This window comes from Choloepus didactylus, chromosome 2 (genome assembly GCF_015220235.1).
Source record: "Choloepus didactylus isolate mChoDid1 chromosome 2, mChoDid1.pri, whole genome shotgun sequence".
NCBI lineage: Eukaryota > Metazoa > Chordata > Mammalia > Pilosa > Megalonychidae > Choloepus > Choloepus didactylus.
The window spans coordinates 178258177-178281635 of record NC_051308.1 but is presented as its reverse complement, the minus strand read 5'-3'; the positions used below and the strand labels follow the sequence as shown (position 1 = coordinate 178281635).

Sequence of the window (23459 nt, the reverse complement as noted above, 5' to 3'; positions counted from 1 at the left end):
TCCACTGTGGGCTGGTGCTTAGAAGCAAACTGACCACAGTCCCCTGAGGAGGCAGCTGGAGGAAAATTCTCTCATAGTCTCAGTGGTTCTTTCTGAGCCCAGGACACTTACACGGAGCCAAAGACAACCTTTACCTGGGAGAATCCACAGATCCCTACTGGTCAAGCAAGTCCCAGGATATAGCATGATTCCCATCATTGCCCTGTGATTCTGAGACTGGTCTCCAGAGCCATGCTTAGATTTTAGCATCAGAAAATAATGTAAGACTAACCTTGTACCCACCTCTTGAAGACCTCAGCAGTGGTTTGGCTTAGGAGATGGTATCTCAAGCTCGAGAGCAGACGAGAAGGATGTTGGGTTTAGGTAGCCATCTTCCCAGAATCCACTGCTCCAGTCTGTCCAGCTGCTCTAACGGAGAATCCTCAGTCAAATGGAATTCTAGAGTTGGGTGCCTTCCTAAAGGGTAAGCTCAAGAGCTCCAGCAGAAACTTCCAAAAATGACTATAATGAAAATCTTTAGTTCTAATTTGAGTCTACTTTCGGTTAACATCTGAATACTGTAGTTAGGCTTTGCATTTAATTTAGAGAGGATTGGAGGTAGAGACTTCTGGGAACATCTTTTAAGAATTTACGCTGACATTAAGAGCAAACTTAAGGGGAAGCGGTGAGAGTAGGAAGAGAAATTTCATTGACTATCTATAGTGCTAAAGGTACTAGGCATCATTTTATTTAATACTCAATATTGTAATACTCTGATAAAGTATTATTGTCCCCATCTTAATATAGAAGTACAGTAAACTGAGGTTTAGATATTTACTTTATTTTCCAAGTTCATTCATATCTGCCTGATTCTAAGACCCATGCTTGTTTCTCTTATACTATCAGGAAAAACTATCATCATTACTTGTACTATTATCAGCTACGTCTTCTACTTCTTGCTATTTTTATTGCTAGCACCTAAAAAGAGTTTTATCTTCTGAGCCAGCAGGGTAGTTAGGGAAACTGCCATGCTTTATAGTAAGACTGGGAAGGAAGTGGGGAAAACGGGGCAAAAATAGGTAACAGCAAGCAGAAGATAACAGGAGGGTCAGTCCCTGTTTTCTGTTGGAAAAAATAAAGGAAAGATGACTTCATGTCTTTGAGCTGCTGCTGCTTCTCCTCCTCCCCAGCCAGTTACCAGAAGAAAGTTAAACAGCCAGGAGAACTTGTATGCTCCTCCCCTTCTGTGCTGGTTTGAATCTATTAGTACCCCAGAAAAACCATGTTATTTTAATCCAATCTTGTGGGTGCAGACCTATTGTGAGTGGGATCTTTTGATTAGGTTGTTTCCATGGAGATGTGACACTACCCATTCAGGGTAGGCCTTGATTAGTTTACTGGAGTCCTTAAGAGAGCTAAGATCTGACACAGACCCAGATGCTTGCAGATGCAAACAGAAAGACGTTTGGAGATGCTAACCTAAGAAATGAAGCCCAGAGTTTGCCCCAGAGAATCTAAGTGAGAACTCATGGATGCTTAAAGACAAAGCCACTGGAATCAGAAGCTGGAAACAAGACAACCTGGGAGCAAAGGACCAGTCACATGCCTTCCCAGCTGACAGAGGTGTTCCAGACGCCATCGGCCCTCCCTCAGTGAAGGTATCCTTTTGTTGATGCCTTAGTTTGGACATTTTGATGCCCTTAGAACTGTAAATTTGTAACCTAATAAATCCCCTAATAAAAGCCAACCCATTTCTGGTATTTTGCATTTCTGGTATTTTGCATTTCTGGTATTTTGCATAATGACAGCTTTAGCTAACTGGAACACTTTCCTGCTACATGCCCACTCCATCTTCTCTTAAATCCTTTTTCTCTTTCTCTTCCCTCATTCACATGGTCTCCAATTCCATCAAGGGAAATATTTTCCCCCCTCTTTTCTCATCCAGTTTTCTATTCTCACTATTCCATTTGAGAGCCTAAACCTGCCTCTATGTGTGAAGATATGCCTCTGAGTAGTACTGGTAACACACAGTAAAGAAAACCTTAATTCTGAAATGGAAACAGAGGCACCCAAGCCAGTTTACCTTCTTACCCTTGAAAGTTTCCAAAAGGTTCCCCAAAGCCTTTCCCTAACTTAATTACTTCTAATTAAACCTGTTTATACTCAAGCACTGAGAGTGAAGATTTTAAAGTCCTTTTCTTACTCAGATTTCTCTTTTAATTATTGGAATGGAAAAATTATTGTTTTCTACCCTTTTTCACTTATACTCGATGGGAAAATGTTATAAGTTAAAAATAGTTTTTTAACTTATAAGTTTAATTAACCTAGGAATTTATTATTACCATGATTATTTCTATGTGAACTATATTTTGAATACCAAAGAAATGGATTACAAATGAACTTTTGGAGTACAATTTGTTTCTAAGTTGAGTTCTGCCTTTATATTGTTTGGGTTAATGAGAAATTGATTAAGAAACAGTAAAATAGCAATGTAATAATATAGTTTAAAAATTTTTATATTTTATAGAATTTACCATAAAATTATTTAGCTTATTAAGGATAAGTTATTCTTTAAAATTCTTCAACAATTAAGAAAAAAAGTTAAAATTATACTTGGAAAAAGCATTTTATAGTAATGAAGTTCCAACTACTAACAAAAAACTGACAAAATTTTACAAAGCCATTTTAATTCATGGATTACTAATGTAATACTGTTTTTCCAATGGTTATCCAAAATGCTGATAAATAATTAACTTCACATGCATTAAATTAATGGTACATTTGTTTTATTTGATATTCAGTTATAGAGCAAGGTTGCTAATATTGTTGACTTCCAATAGCAAATTCCCAGTCAGTGTATGCCATTATTATTCCTGAGTCAGATTTTACTGTAGAAATGCTGATGATTGAGGACTGTAACTGAGATCATAGAAATTCATGAACTGGTTCCTCTTGCTGATAATTAGTTCCTAATTCTGTCCTAATCTTTACTAAAAATGTTGGTTGTTCTTGAACAGACTGCCATTGATTTGTAACTTCAATTCTTATATATTCTATCTTTGGACAAGAGTTTCTTGTATCATCTTGGAACTTGGTTATTTGTTTCTTGTTTTCCAAATATTTCTGATAGAGGATATTTTATCAGGCATTTAATTTTTCACTTTACAAGTTTAATAAATCATCCAGTGGTGTTACATAATTTAATTTATGTACTTGGAGTTTCTTTTTTAAAGGCTTTGAGCAACATTTGACAGGAGAGGCACTGGATTTGTGTGAGTTCTTTGGTTTCATGGTAGAAAACAATCTTTCAAATTTTCCAGTTTTAGCACTCACTTCTCGAATAACAGTTTTATCAAGAAAACCCACCAAATTTTGTGTTAGGCTGGGAAAGTTCTGTGAGAAATTACACGGTTTATTCCATGATCTATTTTCTAATATCTGCTTACTAGTTTTCTTCTTTGGTTTATCCCCTACAACGTTGTGTTCCACTTCAAATGGTATTCTTTGTATATCTTTTCTCCATGCTACAAGCATAGTTCTTTTGGAACTGGAAGGAGTAATAGATGGATCCCTAGATAAAGATTTGAGGATTGCACGATTTCTTTCTAAAACAAAATTTGCTCTTCTACATGAGTAAATATTTTCACTTTCCATAGGATGGGGAGGAAGCCTATTTTTGGTCATAAGTAACATTTGTACATAATGTGTCTCATAGAAAATTATGGGATTTGTGTCCTTTTGTTCCTGTGGATTAGAGAAAAGAATATTTAGTTTTCAGTCTATTGAGGCAGGAAAGCCACATTCATTTTTTTTTTAATCTTCATTTTATTGAGATATATTCACATACCATGCAGTCATACAAAACAAATCGTACATTCGATTCACATTCATTTTTAAACATGAAAATAAAATTATAAAATACTCTAAAATGACTACTTAAAAGTATTTATAATGTGAACAATAATGGTGTCCAAACACACCAAAAAGATGTACTTGTCTGGTGACATAAACTTCCTTCTCTTTTTAATATCATATAGAAATGTTTCAGATAAAATCTGAGCTTTTGGCCTCTTTTAATACTTTTTGAGATAAAGTGGGCTACGATGAAATAAATACATTTCTTAAATGTTTGAAGTGTGGTCAGTGGGAAATAATTGGTAGGATGGAGCATTGTCCTGGCGTTTCTTAGGAATTTGTTTCTTATAAATAAAAAGCATATCCAAAAAATGAATTGAGTCAAATATCATAAGAGATATAAATGATTATAATCCAAAACTGCAAAGTCTGGCTATTTTGCTTAATTCAAAAAATTAAAAATTCTCTCTACATCTGTTTTATTTATTGTGTAGCACTGAGCACAATACTTACCACATAAAAATGTGCTTAACATATATTTGTGGGATAAATTAGCCAGAGGAATAGATTGATTTAAAACTGGACCATCTTTATTACAGTAGTAAAATCGGTGCATATGAGCTACTTAATAAATTTTTTCCTACCTTTTCATTATTAGGCCAAAAAGATTAATCTAAGAATCTGATCAAAAATATGCATTACCAGGAATTAGTTTGCAAATTTTAAGTCAATGATTGCTACTTTCCCTTAAAAACTATAATTAATGAAATATGAGATTAATGCCATCTAATTGTATATTAACGTACTTACTGTGAAATGTATATCAATGCCTACGATTATTGGAATGAACACAAAAAAGATCTAGTTTTGCAATCTGCTGGTGATGCCAGTATTGCCTATTTAGCCACAAATGGTGGAGGTTTGTCATATTTTTGGTCTGTCCAGCACCTGAGGGAATATTCCACCTTTATGAGTCTATATATGCTGGAGTAGAGGTAGAAACCAGCTTTCTCAGCCTCCCTGGAATTTAGGGCATAGGCTTTTGTCCTAAACACTGCCAATCAGATACATCTATGAGGGGCTTCAGTTAAGAAAAAAGAACTGTGACAAAGGAGGTACTATGAAAAAGGAGACATTATAAAAACAATTCTAGTGAGGGTGCTGGAAGATATATCCAGCTTTGAAAGGCAACAGTAGCAAAAGTCTTAGAAATGCTGCCCCCTACCCATTACCATATATAAACTGTTAGCCATGACAATAGCATGGTCTCCAGGTTGGGGCTGCAATTGGGACAATTCCTGACTGGATAGCCTTCAAGCCAGATTCTTCCTGTAGCTTCTTAGAGACTCTGGTTGAAATAGCTAAAATAGATTGTTAGGAAAACAAACACATGATCCAGTCAAGTTTTTAAAATATTTTTATTTTATATTCCTTTTATAATCAAGAAAATTTGATAAAGCCTTCTTCATAAATAAAAACAAAATTTCCAGCTGCTGCAAAGGAATCCTCAATTATGGGTGGTGGTTCTAAATGAGCATTAAGAATGTAAGTGTTGCTTTCACATTGGAATGTGAAAATAAGAGGTAAGACAGATTTATCAAACATTCTGATTGCTAGGATATATGGAAGATTTCTACAAGTACTATTAATAGATGTATTTATTAAACAATAGTAGATATTTTTATTACTGTGTGAGAAATTACTGTCTCTGGTGGATTAACGTTGATTATCTTGGCATTTGGCCTTTTCAGTTCATCCTCATAGCATAAGGGGAGCAAGCTTTTCTCTTTTACTGAACAATACTCACGTAATTGATCATTTCTGATCAATTTATTTTCTTCTATACTAAAATCATTCATCTGTGGAGGAGATTTTCTGAAAATAAACACAAGTTCAGTATATACATTTATAGGATGAATTTCAGCTTGTCAGTTCTTGCCTACCTCCCACAAACCCGAGCAGTCACTATGAACACCTGCTCCAACCCCTCCCCCACAGACTTTCAACCTGATAAGACTATCTTTTCCTAGTTGGTTTGTAGGGAAAAATAGCAAAAGCAAGGGTAGGAGCAAGACAGTCATATGTGTGGCCCCTTCTAACTTTTGATTTGGGAGGAGGTACATTATGTAGATTGAAGGCAACACCAAAGATGCTGAGGTCTTTGCCAAATCCTTTGTTGGGATACTGGAAGAAAACTTCTTTGCAGGTAACTGCTTGCCAACATAGGGTGGTCCCAGTTTAGTTAAGAGAATGGAATACTATGATCAGGCAAAGAGAGGATATAGTCTTCATTCCAGATCTCCCTTGGTTCAAAGGAATGTTGAGTTTAGGCTAGCCAAGGAGTTTGCCATTGTAGGGATGAGATAATTAATCCTTAGCAAAATCTTGGAGTCAGTGATGTATGGACAGCCTAGTCTAAGGACAGATAAAGGACATGACAGAGACACAGAGGATTCTATCACACCAATGAGAGTTGAGAGTGGACTCTATCCACATTTAGAGAAAACAGACAATAAGTGCATGAAATATAGATGTCAGCAGTTCCAGAACAAAGGGATCTGTGGTCACCAATCCTGGAGGAAATACAAGGGCATTGACTAAAATCCTTGTACAAGTCTCTTTTCTCTCAATGTCACAAAGTCTGGTGAGCACCTTACCCATATCTTAAGATACATCTTGGAAAGGAACAGAGGGACTGAGTTAAACCTAAAGAGACTCTTTAATATTGCTTCAAAGTTCAAAACATACTGGTTTGAGGGAATTGTGGAAAGATGTTGAAGTTGGGAGCTGCAGGATTCAGTCCTTCCATGAGAACAACTATTAAACAGGCAGAAATTGTCTGAAACAACTATTTTGAAACTCTGGAAACCAGAAGAACACTGCACAGCATCCAGGAAAGAGTGGAAGGAAGAGACTGATAAATTTACTCTCTAGCCTGGTGGCTACTGTTGCCCACCCTGCACTCTTGCAGCAGACCACCATGTGATCTACCCCTGGCTAGCTCACTGGCAACAGAAAAGGACATAAAAAAATCCTCTTCCCCAAGAACAGCAGTGAGCAAGGCCAATCACTGACCATCTTTTGATTAGTGACTTCATTTGCTCGGGACCCAGCTCTCAGAGAGGCCATTGTTTCAACCTACCCTGGAGAAAGGCAGTGATGGCCATTGTTTCAACCTACCCCAGACAGAGGACATGGCAAAGGAGACTTACAGATGCTATGCTTCCTCAGGTATAAGGGGTACAGTTAGTTGAAGGGCTACATTTGCTGGGTAAGCCAAGAAAGCTCAGCTTCAGGAAGCTGTGGAAGAAGCTCTTGATGTCCTTCCTGATCCCCTCCCCAGGGCACTTTGGTGATGGTTTGTTCTCCCTTCATGGATTCCTGGCCCTGTTATGGCTGAGAAAGACTGACTTGGGAAAGTCTTCTCTGGCATGCCACTCTTCCCACAATTTGTCCTCCAGGCAAAAGCAGCTTGAGACAATAAAAGGATTATAAGAAGTTAGATACGGCCAATCTGGGGCAAAGGCTTGTTTGCTTCAAAGGGAAAGGGAGATCTATCTCCTTGGAATCAGAGGGAACAACCAAATTCCTGTAAATAGGGGAACTCCAGAACAACTAACAAGCAAAAGCCAGAACAAGACACATACCCAGAGATACACAGAAAACCCCATACAAGGCATTTGCCTTGGGCATACCCTTCTAACAGGAGGGCTAATGCTCAAGAAAATCTGTCTTATCACCAGCTGGCTACCAAACCAAGAAACACACATCCCAGAGTTAACATTTTAAAATATTAAATTGTACATTGTGCAACAAGAGTGCCAAACAAACAGGAAATTTTGGCCATCCAAAGGAAGAGGATAAAAAACCAGAAAACACCAATGAAGAAGACCAAAATGTGGACATACCAAACAAAGCCTTAAAAAAAATGATCTAAAAATGATCGAAAAGATGAAGGAAAATACAGAGAAAAAAGCTAAATGATATCAGGAAAACAATGAATGCACAAAATGAGAAGCTTAGTACAGATATAAAAATTTTTAAAAAGGCACCAAATAGAACAACTGGACTTGAAGACCAAAATAAATGAATGAAAAATTCCTAGGATGGATTCAACAGCAGATTGGAGCTGCTACAAGAAACAATCAGTGAACTCAAAGACAAGACACTTGAAATGAATCAGGTTGAGGAACAAAAGAAAAAAGAATTATAAAAAGTGAAAATAGCCTAGGACACTGCTGGGACAAAATCAAACATACTAATATATGCATAATGGAAGTCCCAAAAGGAGAAGAAAGAGAGAAAGAGGCAAGAGAATTTTTCAAAGAAATAATGACAGCAAATTCCCCAAATTTAGCAAAAGGCAATATGTAAACCCAAGAAGCCCCAAGAATAACAAATATGATAAACATAAAGAAAAATACACCTCATCATATACTGAACACATAATTGAATGCAAAAGACAAGGGGAGATTTCTGAAAACTGCAAGAAAAAAGCAACATGTTCTGTACATGGGAGCCCCAATTAGATTGAGTGCTGATTTCTCATCAGAAACCATGGAAGTAAGAGGGCAGTGGGTTGAAATACTTAAAGTGCTGAAAGAAAACAACTGCTAACCAAGAATTTTATATCCAGCTAGACTTTCTTTCAAAAATGAGGGAGAAATTAAATATTCCCAGATAAACAAAAGCTGAGGGATTTCATCATCACTAAACCTGCCCTACAAGCAATGCTAAAGGAAGTTCTTCATACTAAAAGGAAATGACACTAGACAGTGGATCCAAGTAGCATAAAGAAATTAAGACCTCTGGTAAAGGTAACCATTTGGGTAATTATAAATGGTGGCATTATTGTAGTGTATTGTTTGGTATGTACAGGTGCCAAAATACAAATGCATAAAAGGTAATGAGACATCTATGGTTTTGGACATATAATGTACAGAGTCCTAAGTGATAACAAGTATTAAAAAAAGGTAGGGGGACAGTGGGGTATAAGAATAGTATATATGTATGCTATTGAAATTAGGTTGGGATCAAGCCAAAGATAATTGTTATATATTTAGGAGGTTAAATTTTAACCCCATGGAAACCACAATGAAAATAGATGAAAAAAAAAATGTATCCAGATAGAAAAGAGAAGGCACTCAATATGGTACAACTCAAATAATCAACTAAATATAAAAGTAGGCATTACTGGGAAAATTGAGGGACACAAAAGATAGAAGACTTACAAAGGCTAAATAGCAAAATGGCAGAAGAAAGTCCTGCATTATCAGTAGTGCCTTTAAATGTAAATGGGTTAAATGTTTTAGTCAAAAGGCAGAGATTGTCAGAATGGATAAAAAAGCATGACCCAACTATATACTGCTGAAAGAGACTCACCTTAAATTCTAAGATATAAGTAGATTGAAAGCAAAAGGATGGGAAAAAGTATACCATGCAAGTAGTGACCAAGAGAGCTGGGGTTGCTATACTAATATCAGATAATACAGACTTTAAGTAAAGAGCAGTTATGAGGGACAATGATGGTCATTATATACTGATAAAAAGGAAAATTCAACAAGAATATATCAGCATTATAAATATATATGTACTTAACAGCAGAGCCCCAAAATATATGAAACAAACATTAACAGATTTGAAGGGAGAAATTGATGGTTCCACATTAATAATAGGAGACTTTACTACACCACTTTCAATAATGGATAGAACATCTAATCAAAAGAATCAGAAAGGAAATACAAGACTCAAATGATACACTGAACCAACTTGTCCTAACAGACATACCTAGAACACTTCACCAAACAAAAACAGAATACACATTCTTCTTGAGTGCACATGGATCATTCTCCAGGAGAAACCATATGTTAGGTCACAAAACAAGTCTCAATAAATTAAAAAATACTTAAATCATACAATGTATTTTCTCTGACCAAAACAGAATGAAGCTAGAAATGAAAAAGAGAACTGGAAATTAAACAGCATACTCTTAACAAACACCAAAGGTTTAAAGAGGAAATCACAAAGGAAATTATGAAATATCTTGAGGTGAATGAAAATGAAAACACAACATATAGGATGTAGCGAAGGCAGTGGTGAGAGGGAAATTTATAGCTCTAAATGATTACTTTAAAACAGAAGAAAAACTTCGAATCTGAGACCTGATCTCAAAACTGGAAGGACTAGAAAAAGAAAAGCAAACTAAATCCAAAGCAAGCAGAAGAAAGGAAATAGCAAAGATTTACAGAAGAGATAAATGAAATAGAGAAGAGAAAGATAAAGGTAATTAACAAAACCAAAAGTTGGTTCTTTGAAGAGAGAGATAAAATTGACAAACTTTTAGCTAGACTGAAAAAATTAAAAAACAGAAAGGAAAATCAGAGATGAAAAGGGGGATATTACTACTGACCCCACTGAAACAGAAAGGACTATAAGAGGATACTATGAACAACTGTACACCAATGAATTATTTACAACTAAGATGAAATGGAAAAATTTCTATAAACACACAAACTACTTACATTGACTCAAGAAGAAACAGAAAATCTCAACAAAAATCAATTATCAAAAACCTTCCAACAAAGAAAAGCTCAGGACCAGAAGGCTTCAGAGTGGAATTCTACCAAACATTCCAAGAAGATTTAACTCCAATTCTGGACAAACTCTTCCAAAAAATTGAAGAGGGGGGAATACTCCCTAATTCATTCTATGAGGCCATCACCCTCATACCAAAGCCAGATGAAGTTACCATAAGAAAACAAAAACTACATACCAATATCTCTAATGAATATAGATGCAAAAATACTAGCAAACCAAGTCCAACAGCATATTAAAAGAATTATATACCATGATCCCTTGGGATTTATTCCTGGTAGGCAAGGTTGGTTCAACATTAGAAAATCAGTAGGCAAGAAAGAGAAATAAAAGACATCCAAATTGGAAAGAAAGAATCTTTCCCTATTTTTTGATGACAGAAAACCCTGAAAAACCCACAACAAAGCTCCTAGATCTAATAAACGAATTCAGCAAAGTGGTGGGGTACAAGATCAAAAAGGAAAAATCAGTAGTGTTTGTATACCCAAGCAATGAAAATTGGAAGAAGAAATTAAAAAAAAAAAATCCACTCACATTAGGAACTACAAGCATGAAATATATAGGAATAAATCTAAACAAGGTTGTAAAGGACTTCACACACACAAAAAAACTAGAAAACATTGCTAAAAGAAATCACAGAAGACCTGAATAAATGGAAGGACATTCTGTTCATGGTTTGGAAGATTAAATACCATTAAGATGTCAATCATACCCAAGATATTTATAGATTCAATGCAATCCCAATAAAACTTTCAACAACCTTCTTTGCAGAAATATTTACACCCTGATGTTCATAGTGGCATTATTCACAATTGCCAAAAAATGGAAGCGACCCAAGTGTCCATTCAATTGATGAATGAATAAATAAAATGTGATATATGCCCACAATGAAATATTATTTTGCTGTAAAAAAGAATGAAGTCCTTATACATGGGGCAACATGGATGAACCTTGGAGACATCATTTTGATGAAATAAACCAGACAAAGAGGACAAATACTGTATAATCTCACTGATTTTAAATTAGAATAAGCAAACTCATAGAGTCAGAATCTAGGATATAGGTTACCAGGGGACAGGATTGAAGTAGGAAATGGGAAGTTGAGACTTAAAATCTACAGGGTTCCTATTTGGCATGATGGAATGTTTTGGTAATGGATGGTGGTGATGGTAGCGCAACATGGTGAACATAATTAACAGTGTTGAAATACATATCTGAATGTGATTAAAAGGAGAAATGTTAGATTGTATACATGGTAACAGAACAAAAATCTTTTTAAAAATCCATGATTCTCAGACTTCAATTAGAGATATGAATGAAATGAACTTGGTTAGGACTAAGGTAAATCAGACTAAAGGGTAAGGACAATATTGACAGTGTTTTAAAACTCCTACTTCTGTATGAGACCAAAGGAAAACATGTTATATTTTCTGTAGCACACTATAGAATTTAACTTGGAAGGTCAGTTTATTCAAACACTATATAATTACATGGAACTTTGAATAGGGAGTGAGATCTGGAAGGTTTGTACAGGTTAGTGTGAAGCCCTGATATATCCCAGAGTAATTTGGGCTGAGAATAAAAATATATTTGCAAAGCCCCCTTGAGGTAATGGGGAAAAATGTGGAAATATTAAACCTCCTCACCTGGGGAATTAATGATATTCTCACAAGCATTGGGGGCTACCAATTTAGAAGGCCAAGCCCTTGATCTTGGGGCTTGCCCTTATGAACCTTGTTACTGCAAAGGAGAGGCTAAGCCTACTTATAATTGTGCCTAAGAGTCACCCCCAGAGAAACTCTTTTGTTGCTCAGATGTGGCTTCTCTCTCTAAGTAAACTCACAGCCCTCCCCCCTACATGGGACATGACTCCCAGGGGTGTAAATCTCCCTGTCAACATGGGACATGACTACTAGGAATGAGCCTGAGCCCAGCATCGTGAGATTGAGAAAGCCTTCTTGACCAAAAGGGGGACGAGAAATGAAACAAAAGAAAGTTTCAGTGGCTGAGAGATTTCAAATGGAGTTGAGAGGTCATTATGGAGGTTATTCTTATGTGTTACATAAATATTCCTTTGTAGTTTTTAGTGTATTGTAATAGCTAGAAGGAAATACCTGAAACTGTTGAACTGTAACCCAGTAGCCTTGATTCTTGAAGATGATTGGATATCTGTATAGCTTACACGGTGTGACTGTGTGATTGTGAAAACCTTGTAGCTCACACTTCCCTTTACCCAGTGTATGGAGAGATGAGCAGAAAAATAGGGACAAAATTAAATGAGTAATAGGAGTATGGGGATATGGGATGCTTTGAGTGTTCCTCTTTACTTATATTTTTAGTCTTATTTTTATTTTTATTTTTTGGGGGTAGAATGAAAATGTTCAAAACTTGACTGTGGTGATTAATGTACAACTATATGATGGTACTGTGAACAATTGCTTGTATACTTTGGATGACTGTATGGTTTGTGAATATATCTCAATAAAATTGAATTTTAAAAAATCCATGATTCTACACTATGCAAACAGAACCCTAGGTTCCACCATGGACTATAGTTAATAGTACAGTTATAAAAATGTGCTATCATCAATTGTAGCAAATGTCTGCACAATGTAAGTTGTTACTAATAGGGTGATATATGGGAATGCTGTATTTTATATGAATGTTTGCTTTGTAAACCCAAAACTCCTCTAATAAAGAAAAAAAAAAAGAAATGCAAATAAAGGCAAAAAAACAAAACCCACCTTGGACCATTATGATCTTTTTTTCATTACACTGAGGTTGAGGGGCTCTTGAGAAAGCTCAGAACTTTCTATAGAAACAACCTACTGTTTTCACATCCATATTGTAGTGTGATGAAATTTGTGTCCCTACTACAATAACATATATATATTTTTTTATCTCCATTCATTTTTCCATATGTTCTTCTCCATTTGACTGTGAACTTGCAGCAGGAAGAGCATGTGTTCAAGGTCTGGATGTGCTGCCAACTAGCTGAGCAGTCTTAAGCCAATCATAGGATTGTTGCTCAAGACTAAATCACACTAATAAGCCAGAATAAATTTATTCTTGTCTACTAGAAAATCAAAGGCAGAATTCATCCCATTAGATACATAATTGAACAGAATAAAATATTACCTTTCATTTACATAATCTTCTAAATTGCCAACAGACTCAAATGATTCCCTAGGATGTTTTTCGGTTTGAGCTGAAACTGTAAAAGATTTTCATAAAAGAGACATAGCTATTATGGCATTTACAAAATATCACATAAAATATTTCACAATTTAAAATAACATATTGGAAACAGCTTATGTAGTGCCTGATCTGTAGTAGATAGGCAGAAAACATTTGAGTGAACAAGATAGAACTGAAAAAGGCAGAGGTCAAAGCTTTAATGTTCAGCTAAGACTGATCAAACATAAAACTAGTTTTGGACATTTCTTTTTGTGAAAGATGGGCATTCCAGAATTTTCAAATCTTTCTAATGTGTGAAGTTATTAACTAGTAGGAAGCCTCACATGGTTAAATATTAATGGTATATAGGAAGGCCAGTTAGCCAATTTCAAACAGATCTTGCCACCTGGCAGAAGGAAGTGTCCAAGGTTGAACTCTTGCAAATATGCCTGGAGACCACTACAGTGTTTATCTACTTTCTTAAAAGTGTTCCCAGACATACAAGATATTGGCAACAAATTTAGCTTTTTTCTTGTCTTAAAGTGGTTTATATTCTAGTGTATACTTCTCAACCTTTTCCATGGAAAATGTTCCAAATATAATTATTTATATAACACACTGGGAGAAGCACTTAAGTCTACTTGTGACCAGGATGCCACCACAGGGCCCACCCAGCAGTCTTGAAAACTGAAGGATTAATATTTCAGTATATCTGTAGACTCTTCCATGAACACTAGGTTACTACATGTTATGAATTGAATCATGTTCCCCCAAAGACATGTTCAAGTCCTAAGGGCTTTATTTATTTCTAAATAGGATCTCTGAAGAGGCTGTTAGTTAAGATGAGGCAAAACTGAATCAAGGTGGGCCTTAATCCAGTATTACTGGAGTCCTTATAAGCAGAGGAAATTTGATCTCAGTCAGTAGGAGACAGGCAAGGAGAGAGATGACCATATGAGCAGAGGAAATTTGATCTCAGTCAGTAGGAGACAGGCAAGGAGAGAGATGACCATATGAGCAGTGACCAGGCACTGAGCCAAACCATACCACAGCTGAATGGCTGGATCTGGAATATTTCCAATGTCCCCCCATTCACAGCTTTAAAACCTGATACTATCATGATTCTATAAGACCGATGGAAGTCATTTGCTGTTTTTGTTATCTTGTATATAGGGCCATCTTTTGGGTCAAGTGAGAATGTGTTGCTCATAGAACTCATGAGGCTCTGCTAAATGCAATAACTATTCTCTCACAATCCTAAACTTGAACCCACCCATGCACTGCATTCCCTGAAGCTTCACTTTCTGAGTGCAACCTAGAATTTGTTTGAGATTCATTGCCCAACCATGAAATATTGTAAGAACTTTTCTTTGTCACTTCCAGTGTTTCTGCTATTGATTTTGGTGCTATCTAAATACAAACTGTTATTATATATTACCACTTCTATGACAAATATTATGTTATTGTATGCTACCACTTCTATGAACTACCTGAACAATGTAAAATCAATGTCTTATAATAAAAGAAAATTGGGGACCTAGTGATAGTAGCTAGTGAGGGGAATGATGATCAAATATGTTCAGATGTGTTAATGATGGTGAATTCAAAGTATGGTAAAGGATAGGGGTGACGATTGTTTGTTGATGGATTATAAGTATCAAAGGTATTTTGAAGGTGAATAGGAATGAAAGGGGTTGTTGAAAGGCATGTTTCCCACAGATCAGCACCACAAATATAGATACAAGCTTGCATGATATACTTCTAAGGTATGACACTAGCATACAGAGTTAACAACAGAAGTGTATATGGGAAAAATCTACATATTTCCTACTAGGGACTGTAATTAATAGGAATACTATATTAGTGTTATACAAATACTAGGGGCAAATAATTAAGGGCTGACAAGAGCTAGGAGATGTTTTGGGTCATGAGAATTGTTTAAAATGGAGACTGACAAGAGACTGGTAAGAATTGTACAACTAAGTGATGATAATGTTATTATGGGTATAACATATGCTATGTGAACTTAGGAACCCTCTGTTTTATCAGTGAGGCACTCAATATTGAGGCTTGCTTGGGTGAAACTAATGGCTGTAAAGAGGAGGCTAATCTCACCTACAATTATTGCCTAGGAGTCACCTCCAGAGAGCCTCTTTTGTTGCTCAAATGTGGACTTTCTCTACATAAGCCTAACTATGTGAATAAATTCATCACCCTCCCCACAACATGGGACAGGACTCCCAAGATGGATGAGCCTTCCTAGTGATGTGGGACATGGATTCCAGGAATGAGCTGGACCCTTGCACCAAGAGATTGAGAATGCTTTTTGACCAAAAAGGGGAAAAAGAAAGGCAACAAAATAAGGTTTTAGTGGCTAAGAGAATTCAAATAAAGTCAGGAGGTTGCCCTGGAGGTTACTCCTATGCAAGCCTCACCTAGATATGCCAAATGATCACAATATGATGGACCAAGTCAACAGTAGTTCCAAAAACCTTACAGAGTACCTGGATCCCTATCCAAGACTGTATAAAGTTTTCACTCACTAAGTTTATTCATCAGAAAATTAGATACTTCAGAATGCTCTTATGCCACCTAAGTCCCCAAACCCAGAGGCAATAGTCTCTTCAAGAACATCAACTAGATATCCCCTTTGCTCATAAAGTTGACACCAGTTGTTCTAGTTTGCTAATGCTGCTGGAATGCAAAACACCAGAAATGGATTGGCTTTTATAAATGGGGTTTATTTGGTTACAAAGTTACAGTCTTAAGGCCATAAAGTGTCCAAGGTAAGTCATCAACAATCGGGTACCTTCACTGGAGGATGGTCAATGGCGTCCAGAAAACCTCTGTTAGCTGGGAAGGCATGTGGCTGGCATCTGCTCCAAAGTTCTGGTTTCAAAATGGCTTTCTCTCAGGACGTTCCTCAAAAATGTCACTCTTAGTTGCTCTTGGGGTGTTTGTCCTCTCTTAGCTTCTCTGGAGCAAGAGTCTGCTTTCAACGGCCATCTTCAAACTGTCTCTCAATTGCAGCTCCTCTTCTCAGTTCCTGTGCGTTCTTCAAAGTGTCCCCCTTGGCTGTTGCAAGCTCGCTCCTTCTGTCTGAGCTTATATAGTGCTCCAGTAAACCAATGGAGGCCCATGCTGAATGGGCGTGGCCACACCTCCATGGAAATTATTCAGTGAAAGATCTCACCCACAGTTGAGTGATTACATCTCCATAGAAACATCCAATCAAAAGTCTCAACTCGCTCAACACCAATACATTTCCTGCCCACACAAGACAGCATCAAAGATAATGGCGTTTTCGGGGTCATAATACATCCAAACCAGCACATCAATTTTCACCATGAACAGGTTAGGTTGGTCACTGCCTACACATTCCTGAAGACTGGGAAAATGATTGAACTAGAGGAAGGGGTAGCAACAGACAAGAAGGAATTTAACAAAGGATTATAAATACTGAATATTTATATAATTTTCTTTTTCTTAGTTGCTAGGGTATTAGAATATTTAGAAGGAAAGAATTGAAATGGTGGAATTGTAACCCAGAGCATCCTTTGGAATTTGTTCTCTAGCTACTTGTTAAATGGTAATTTGAAAGCTATACCTTTTTGTATATATGTTGTATTTCACAATAAGGAAATAACTGAAACTATAATACTATAACTCATAATAACTTTGGAAATTTCTTTATATATCTACTTGTTAAATCATATTTTGAATGATATTACCTTTTTGTTTATATGTTTTATTTCATAATAAGGAAATAACTGAAACTGTGGAATTACAACCTATAATATTCTTTGAAATTTGCTCTCAAGCTGCTTGTTAAATTACCCTTGGAAAGTTGTCACTTTTATGTATACATGTTATATTACACAATAAGAAAATAAAAAAATATATAATCTGTGAATGTAAAAAAAAACAAAAAACAAAAAACAAAAAAAAAACCTGATGCTAGACTGAGGGCCTTGCGATTTGAGTGACAGCAACTGTAAAATTTTTGGAAAGGAGTGAGATGAAGAGAGCAAGTGATGAGTGAGAAAGAGAAACTTCTAAAATTCTAAAGCACAAAAATATAAAACTAGGAAAGACAGCCAACAAAATCAACAAGTAGAAGACAAGTTCAGCAATAGAATAGAAGAAACTAAAATGGCATTACACTTCTAACCAAATCTAATCAATTTTAAGATGTATGTTAGCATTGTGCCATAGTAAAATTGACAGCATCAATTGATGATATCTTAGATTTGATAAAATATGGTGTGTTAGAAACTTCAAAGCAAAAATGAAAAAAATACTGACATAACAAAACATTGTGAGATTAAAAACAGGTTGAAGTGACTTTATTTTGAGTATAATTAATAGTGCTGAATTGTGAGTAAATGTGGTTGAAAGGGGTAGTTTAGAGTCATGTATGTCACCAGAAGGGAAGCTAGAGGTGAATACATGGAAATATATAACACAGTGAATCTTCTGGTGAATGATGACTGTGATTAACAGTACAAATATTAAGAAAGTTCTCTCATGAGCTAGAACAAATGTACAACACTATTACAAAGAGTTAATAACAGAGGAGTATTTGGGAGAAAATGTACTTATCGCAAACTATGGACTATATTTAACAGTAATATCTTACTATTCTCTCATCAACAGTAAGAAATGTACAACATCAATACTAGGGGTCAACAATGGGGGCTGATAAAGGGTATGGGAAATCTGGGGTTTTCTTTTATATTTTTCTTTTATATTATTATTGTTATTATTTAGGAGAAATGAAAATGTTCTAAAACTGATTGTGGTGTTGATTGCACAACTATGTGATGATACTGGGAGCCAATGATGGTATACTTTGGAAGGAACTGTATGGTGTATTAATCTACCTCAATAAAATTGCTTTAAAAAAGCCAGCTGAAGTGAAACCAGTTAATGTGAAAAAAACATCTGAAAGTCTTGGAAATGAAAAATATAACTCTAATTTTGTAGTCAAAGGGAGAATTAATGAATTGGAAGACAACACCAAGCAATTCACCAAGAACATATAGAAAGATTTAAAATAGGAAAGAACAGTTAATAAAAACATGAAAGACAGACTGAGAGCCTTAAACATATGTTTAATATTTCTGGAAGGAGAAAGTACAGGACACAGTAAGTAATCTATATATGAAGAGATAATGGCCAATACTTTTCTCTAATTGATGGAAGTGTACTTCAAGTAGTGAGGATGACAGATAAAAATAAATCTCTACTCGGACACATTGGAGTAAAACTTCAGGTCATAAAGAAGGAAAATAAAATCCTAGAACTAACAGAAAGTAAAAGTTTTCTACAAAGGAATGATAATAAGGCAATGGTGGAATTCTGTTCTATAACTGATTCCAGAAAATAATTAAGTTGTATCTTTAAAGTGCTGACAGAAAATAATGTTCAACCTAAAAATTTACATCAACCAAAAATTTACAAAAAAATTACATCAACAAACTTACATCAACCTAAACTGTCATTCAAGAATGACAGCAAAATAAAGACATTTCCCAATATATAAAGATCGGGAGTTAGCAACCAACAGATCATCATGGAGGGAACTATGAAAGGATATAATTCAGGAAAAATAAAAGAACACAGATGACAATATGCAGGAGACAATGAAGACCACAGTTTAATAATTAGTATTTATTGCAGTTATGCAAGATGTTTCCTAAGTGCTTTTAATCTATTAAATATTGGGGGCTTTAGGCTTTTCTAGTGTTAGTTCTTTTTATTCTTCTTAATGTTATTGAGGTATAATTTATATACAATAAAATGCGCATTTTAAACATACAGTTAGATGAATTTTGACAAATATATACACTCATGTAAACATCCCAAAATCAATATATCATCCCCCAAAAGTTCCTCCATACCCTTTTGCAGTTATCCCATTCATATTTATATCTTATTTCATAGAATCCTTATTTTCTTTAATTTCCTGATGATATAGAACAATTATTGTCTAAATTTTCTGCCTTTTCCTGGTGAACAAATGCTGCCGAAATGTCATCTTCTGCTATATTTTAAGTTATTTATTTCCTTCTTTTTGCTGCAGAATTTTTGCATAGGTCCCATGATTTGTTCTTCTTTTTCCTATCTACTCACCTTTGTATCAAGACACTTAAATTGGAGCTTCCTATTTGTCTAAAAATTAATAGAAGTAAATGTTCTTTGCATGCTCTCCTTGTTTACCTGGCACTGTTAAATTCTCCCTGTAGAAATTAACATGTAAATTCCAACATTGTTATCTTATGCTACAAGTTCAAGCAATCAGTGGCATGAGTAGGCTGATGAGAAAATTGGAGACCTGAGAAATCAGGGGTAATTTGTTTCTCTGCAATGTAAGTTTTATGAAACCTCCTCATGATTCTAAAGTGGTGGGGGGTACTTGGTCCATTTACGTTTGGGGGTGCCATAGCTGTTTACTTTTCTGTTGGAGTAAGCACATCAGTTTGGGGAGCAATTTAGTAAAAGAAAATTCTCATGGCTCATGGATTCTTTGATGGGGTCATTTTTTTTTCCTTTGTACAGTTATCATTGTGGCTGTTATTCACATTTGCAATGATGGCTGCTAGGAAATTGTTTCCTATCTCTTCTGTTGTCAACCCTCCCTTCAAGGCTTTGCTCCTTCGAGGTAGGCGGTTTTTCCCCAACTCTGAGAATGTCTGAAGCAATACCAGGAAAACTGTTTCAGTTTGCTAAAGCTTCTTTGAAGAAACGCCAGTAGCATCTGGGGTTCCTCTGTCACATGGGAAGGCACACAGCCGGAGTCTGCTGGTCCTCTCTCGGGTTTAGCTGCTGGTTTTCACAGCTTTCTCCAAAAGTCTCTGGGCTTCTGTCTTAGTTTCTCTATGGGTCCTTCTTGCTTCTCCTGGCATGTGTCTTTCTTAGCTTTCCCAGGGGCAAACTCTGGATTACATTTTTTAGCTTCTCTGAGCTCTCTCCAAAATGTCTCTGCCTTTTATCTTCTCCAGCAAGGGAACTATGACCCACCTGGAAGGGGCAGGGCCACATCTCCATGGAAACAACCTAATCAAAAGGTCCCACCCACAACAGGTCTGCCCCCAACAAAATTGAATTAAAAGTACATTGTATTTTCTGGGGTACATACTAGATTCAAACCAGCACAGAAGCCAAGGAAAGAAATGTCTAGGTATGGCCATTTCATTTCCTTCAAAACACTGCTGACACAGACTTGGAATGCTGTTGACTTGAAATAAGGAAAGAGATGCCACAGGGATGATTCCCCATCTTTCCACGATTTGTCACTGATATTAAACCTATGTTCTCTGTGTTGTGTGTGTGGAGAGGAGTGGTTAATAGGGGTATTTTCCACATAACTTCCAATGGCACTTTCAATACTGTTTTCTTCCCTCAGGAAATTGTGCATTGACTTCTGGAATCTTCTTTCATACTGCTCCATATTATATGTGGCAGGTTTTCTATGGATTTGGAATAAAATTGCCTAGTATCAATTTAAGGATTTTTTCTTCTTTGTTTTGCTTCTTTTAATTAATCATTTTGGCTAGGACAAACCTACATTTATACTGACAACTTTCCCAGAAGTGTTAGTTTGGAACTTTCCTAAAAGAACTATAAAACCTCTTTAGTAAGGAAACTCAAGAAAAAATTTTAAGGGAATTTGCTTTGCTGAAAGAGTAGAACAGTCTGCCACCGCTGCTCTTAGGGAATACCTCAGAAAAGACAGGAAATCTGAGTACAGCTATGAAGGATAATGTGGTAAATAAGGGTTGCCCACTGAATGATCATTTTCTTCCCTTCTTTGCTAACAGAACTCTGATCTTATTATCTTCTTCTAAGCAACTATGTTCTTCATGGGAATCTGGTTCCCTTCTCAGCTCAAGAGATGAATCTTGAATGATTTAAGCCTATGTTCTTTCATACTGTGAGTTACAATCCATTCGTGTTTTGTGAAATTAATTCAGTGTCTCCTAATCAACATTTAAAAAATGAAATAGAGGAGAAAAGAGTTCAGTAGAATAGAAAATATCAGGGTGCATAACATGAATCCTTAATAATAACTCTATAGATCACAAAAATACTGTGACCAAGTTCAACTAACAGAGACAGGGAGAGATAATTAGGGATCCATGAGGCTGAATCTTCTGACCTACTGGTTTACATACAGACATGTGAAACTACTCTAGCTAAGGAGACATAAGGGGGTGTATGTTGGGAGGTCTTTTGGGAACATTTTTATTACTCTTATAGGGAGACAAAAGGGTGTTTCTCTTTTTCAGTGATTGTCATTGCCCATAAATTTACCTGGAATACTAGTCACCATATGGGACAGCAAAGCTATGAGGACAAGCTGTTTGCTAAGGACAGTTGGGGAAAGAAGGAGAAACTGGATATTGGATGGCATCATTAAGCTCTGAATTAATCAACCCTGGAACTGCATTATTGATGGACTTCTTGTTATTTGAGATAATAAACAGCCTTATTGTTTAAACCACATGTACTTGGATTTTTTTGTAAATTACAGCTTAAAGCTTCCAACTGTTAAAGATGAAAAGGGATCTACAAGTGTTTTGAGAATAGAGAACAGAATGGATCAAATGACATAGTAGTTGGAATAGCCTACTTAGCAGGACTAAAATCAGTGTGGATGGGTTAAAGACATAGACTTGAAGGCTGGAAAGATTTTATATGCCATACTAAGGAATCTGGATTTCACTGTTTTTAGTAATAGAGTCTTCAGATGTTATTATGTAGTGAAATAATATGGTAATATGATCAGATACTGATAGTCCTTGGTTAAGAGTTTTCTAAATGCTTATGTCCAAAATTCAGATACAGTGAATTTTCAGTTATTTAAATATAAACATGCAATTTATATACCTGCAAGTAAAGTAGAGTCTCTTTCCTTTTTATAAGCATTAGATTGAGAACCCAATGATCTTCTACATGCTGGTCTATTCTGTGAATATAGATTACACAAGGGTTCTGCATTTTCCACCTAAACATTAGGAAAATGAAAAATTGTCTTAGAACTTATTTCTTTCCAAGTGCATACTGATAAATACTTAGTTAATGCTTGGTTACATTAGGAATATCTAAATATGATAACAAACAACTGTCTGGTTCTTTAAATACTTTCAAATATCATGTTTTATTTAATCCTCAAAAAAAATACCCGATGAGAGGGTATTATCATTAGCAATTTATGAATGAGGAAACAAACACATAGAATTTAAAAGATTTGCCTGTGCCCACATTTTTTACTTTTATTTCCTTTATGTCCAAAACTTAACCTTTATATTCATATAAAATTTATTTTTCTAATGTAGGGAAAGTCTAAAGTTCAAATACTGAAAAAAAAACCACGTCAGCTTAAATAGAAGCTACTGTCTCTAACATAGAGTAAATATGAATATGACAGCATACAAAGGGAAAGAAAATGATTCAGCTTTTTCTAAGTAAGGGTCTTAGCTTGGTTTTATGTATTTTTATTTAAAGACAAATCTGTAGCTATCCAGAATGTGCACATTCATATGTAAGAATAAACCAAGTTAATTGACTGCTAAGCCAAACACATCATTATTTTTAGGAATATAATAGACTTCAGAGTCTCCATAATATAACAGTCACAAAATACAGGATGAATCCAAAATCCCTTATACAAAGAACAGGAAAATAAAACTTAGTTTCAACATTACAGACAGTCATAGCTAACCATGAGATGACCCAGATGTAATTAAGAATTATGCTAAATGAAAAAGTAAAATATACTCATGTTAAATGAGTTTCTATTTTTATAGGCAATCTTATCAGAGAAACAAGAGCTACTAGAAAATGGAAAT

At 35.7% G+C, this 23459-nt stretch overlaps 1 protein-coding gene across 1 annotated transcript in view; it reads right to left on the bottom strand.

The window, feature by feature from the left end:
- Positions 1-2814: 2814 nt before the first annotated feature.
- Positions 2815-23459, bottom strand: part of C2H1orf141 (chromosome 2 C1orf141 homolog) — a 232878-nt gene continuing 212233 nt past the window's right edge. Inside the window, exons 7-10 of the mRNA XM_037826951.1 lie at positions 22498-22615; positions 13567-13642; positions 5523-5709; positions 2815-3723 (exon numbers count right to left, since the gene is read on the bottom strand). Coding sequence (XP_037682879.1) covers positions 3142-3723; positions 5523-5709; positions 13567-13642; positions 22498-22615 — 963 coding nt within the window. The 3' untranslated portion in view covers positions 2815-3141. The remainder of the gene's footprint in view (positions 3724-5522; positions 5710-13566; positions 13643-22497; positions 22616-23459) is intronic.